This window comes from Amphiura filiformis, chromosome 6 (genome assembly GCF_039555335.1).
Source record: "Amphiura filiformis chromosome 6, Afil_fr2py, whole genome shotgun sequence".
NCBI lineage: Eukaryota > Metazoa > Echinodermata > Ophiuroidea > Amphilepidida > Amphiuridae > Amphiura > Amphiura filiformis.
The window spans coordinates 23,855,203-23,858,978 of NC_092633.1; the positions used below are offsets into that span (position 1 = coordinate 23,855,203).

General features: G+C 39.2%; 1 protein-coding gene across 1 annotated transcript; it reads left to right on the top strand.

Moving 5' to 3' along the window:
* Positions 1-425: 425 nt before the first annotated feature.
* On the top strand, positions 426-3,473 carry LOC140155170 (uncharacterized). Its single transcript, XM_072177900.1, has one exon. It carries the CDS (start codon positions 559-561, stop codon positions 1,825-1,827), a length of 1,269 nt encoding a protein of 422 aa, XP_072034001.1. The 5' UTR covers positions 426-558; the 3' UTR covers positions 1,828-3,473.
* Positions 3,474-3,776: the final 303 nt, after the last annotated feature.

Genomic DNA, 3,776 nt, shown 5'->3' on the forward strand with positions numbered 1-3,776 from the left:
TTTCTGTAAAGTGCAATGATCATTTATTTGAAATTGCGCTATATAAATGCCGTTGTATGTATGTATGTATGTATGTATGTATGTAAGTGTTCCGTTATGCCCCACCTTCCCCTATATAGGGCCTACCCAGATTTGAGGACCCTCCACCACTTCATCATGGGGCCGGGGGCCAGGGCCTGCACAAAAAGAAACTGCACCCCAAATTGTCAAATAAACATTGTCAAACATTCTGTGGGTCTCCCCTCTAAATTTGCCACCATATCTCCCTGAAACTATATTCAGGTAGTTAGGCCTATTTAGGTCCCGGATATATTATAGGTCAACTGGCCTGACTATATTTTGCACACCCATTACCCTTTTTAAAAAGGTATTTCTTGTTTCCATAAATTATCGGGAGGTGCGGGTCAAAGGTTGTGTGACGTCAATTTACACCGGTAAACATCGATCGACGGCTGCATGTACGAGGAAACCTTTCGCTGCTGGCGATCTTTTTTCACCTCAAAATAAAAGGAATTTTTGCATTCAAATCAGGGATTAATTTGTAAATAAACTATAAAAATGAATGCTACAAGTCTTTACGTGTCTACCTGTCGCTACATATTACACGCCGATCATGAAAACCCCGATTCCTGGGGTGATTTGTATCGCCTATTGCCGTATTTGAGACAATCTCTTTCGTGTTGTGTATGCGGTAACCTACTCTCCGATCCAATGGGACCAACCAACTCGACTTGTCAGCATCACGTTTGCAAGGGCTGTATAGGCGGTAAAATGCTTCTAAAACCTTCATGTAGTTGGTGCAAAGATTACAGCCTATTTGCTGAGAATAAACAGCTACAAATTTTGCTTTCTTGCTACAAGAAACTATGCGAGTACATCGCGGATACGCCCATTGCTCGCAATATGGTAGGAGCAAATGGAGGAACTAGCAATACACTGGCGATTTTACAAGAAGGTATGGCAATACAAGAAGGCAATGCGTATGCTCAGAGCAAGAAAAATTTAGACGATCAGGCAGTTCATGTGAACATCATGGAGTTATTGACCAAAGCTAACAAAACTGTACCATCAATGTCAGAAGAACCAGCAGCAGCAGGAACTGAAGCTGGTTCATCGACAAGCACTATCAATGCAAATCACAATCATGACAATGCCGAGGTGCCGCCACTGCCAACTACACCCCCAACAACAAATGGTGGAACTCCAAATAGGAGAGTAAGTGTAGAAGCTATTTCGCCATCTACATCTTCACCAACAACCTCACCACAAGTTGCAAGTAACCATTGTGGCAACTCAAATGAAACGGGGTTAGACAGCGAAGGTGGTATGACAAGTTCAGCGTCATATAGTGTTTCTTTATCTTCCTCAGGAGAAATGCCACGCATAAAAATTAAACGAAAGCATAAAGGTGACCGTGATGGCAAAGAGCATAAAAAGAAAAAGAAAGACAAAAAACACAAAAGACATCGGCACAAACGCACTTTAGAAACAAATGAGGCAGGACACTCAGGGATTAACTCAGATTCACCAACACCTCCCAAAGTTAAAAAGCTTATTATATCAGGACATCGTGCAAAGCTGCTTAAATCTGGTAGGAAGCTGCAGATAAGAGGTGGTTGCAGATGTGGAACTGGGGGACCAAAACCAGGGATGTTTACCTGCTTAGGAGCCAGGTGTCCATGTTACGTGTCGGAAATGGAGTGCACCAAATGTCGTTGTAGGGGATGCAGAAATCCATACACAAAACCAAGAACAGCTATACCTGCACATGTTATGAGACAAGAAAGTAAAGAAGATAGTGATGTTGATATAGATGTAACAGAATGAAAATTTTAATTTTAATAGTCAAGACCAATTGTAGAAAATAGTTTGGAGGAATCTTTTGTTAATGTGGTGACATGTTGATGTGTTTGTTTGCATGATGATGCAGACTTGGTTCAAGTTATTGTAGAAATCTAGCTTCGAATTTGCATAAATAGTTGTTACGTATTTGAAGCTACATGTAGAGTCCTTTGCTATTTTTTTCGGTAGATCAGTATTTTCATTATTTTTTGCAGCAGATGTAAAAATTCTGTTGGATGATAGTTATTTTGATGAGTCCAAGTATCTTTAGACTAGCAATGGTTGCCAATTTTGAACAGTCTAAAAGTGTTGAAGTGCAATTTTTACAACATTTTTGATGTGATCACCCATCGTGATCAGCTGTGTTTACCTCAATAGCAAAGGACTTGTGTATGTAAGCATCTGATGTGAAGCTATCAGTGAGCAAAATTCGAAGCTAGATTTCTCAAGTTAGAAGTTTGAGAGCTCTATGAAAAGTGTGCTTGTAATATTGATAACAGTTAATTACGTACTGGATTTCATGAGGTTTTTTTTCACTTGGTTGAATGTCCATCACCCCTATTTGGAGTTTCATTTTGGCTCACAAAATCCAATCTCTGAGTTTCAGCCTACAATGTATATTATTTCACAGGGTACATTGTAAATGAAAAGAAAATAGGGGCTGTCTACCGATACCAAAATCTCCATTTTTGTTGGAGAAAGGGTGCCAGGATGAATCATGATGATGGTGCTAAATCATCTGGAGTAACTAAATTCTAAATGATTACTGGTAGTGTACTGCACCTACTTTCTTATAGGGCCTAGGTCCTTGTCAATTAACCAATTTTTTTAGAAAGTTTGATAGCACTACCGGTAATTTTATACGGTACATTGTAAGATGCTTGATTGCTCACCCAATTTTTGATTGGCCATCACAGAAAAGTGGTAAGGGTTTATGGATCTGAAACTTATTATAGATGACTAGCCTGTAAAAAAGTTTGAGTGAATTGCAAGAAATTCGAAAGGGTATACTGTATACATATAGACGTTCGCTTTTCGTATCTCTTTCCTTGTTGGAAAGGTATAACGTTGAGGAGATAGGAACATGTACCGTCATCCGGGACCTACTCTGCCATGTTTGGCTGAGTAACGGTACATGAACACGGTTCTTTGTGCCTACAATGTATGTAAATTAGTCATTGTGTAAAGCTGTGTTTATACCCATGGGTTGCTCATTATCAGACTGAATCCTTGTCGTTAACTGCACAAGTTATGTGTGCAATTCTAGAGAACGTTGACCGACAGAGGGTGTCAATATAGGCCTACGTGTCGCTTTTGAAAAACAGCAATTCATGCGCATGCTCGGCAGGCAAATGCAACGGCGATTTAGTACACTGATCATGCGTGCGATTCAGATTTCTGCAAAAGCGATTGAGTATAAATGCATCTTTAGAAATGACTGGCGATTGTGTGTTCTCAAGTGGGTTTTATCATGTTAATTAGTGACCTGACACACATTTGTATTGGTTCGATCAAGCATTGATTTTTTGTACTGGATCGTTCAAGCATCTCCAACAAATTTTTCAATGTAAGTGCCTCTGGCCCTAGTGGAAGTAAAAACGGATACTATGGCCGGAGTTCTAGGGCTAGGTATACATTAGGCCTGGCATTTTCGGGTAATTTTGTACCCGGGTACCCGCCGCAATTTTCGGGCGGGTAACCCTCCCCGGGTGCAAAAAAAAAAAAATTGAATTTGAATGCATTTTGAAATCATTAATAGACTATGACATGAATACAAATTATCAATTTTCATATTAAAATAACAAAATATCTTGAATTTTTTTTTTTTTTTTTTTTTTTTTAGGTCAACCATGAATGATCCTAGCATTTAGGTCTAGGTCCAGGGACACTACAAAACCGAAAAATAAAAACTTAAAAAACTTAAAAAAAAAAAA

Bases quoted from the DNA above. Each gene is read 5' to 3' on its own strand.
- LOC140155170 (XM_072177900.1), top strand. From the start codon at position 559: ATGAATGCTACAAGTCTTTACGTGTCTACCTGTCGCTACATATTACAC.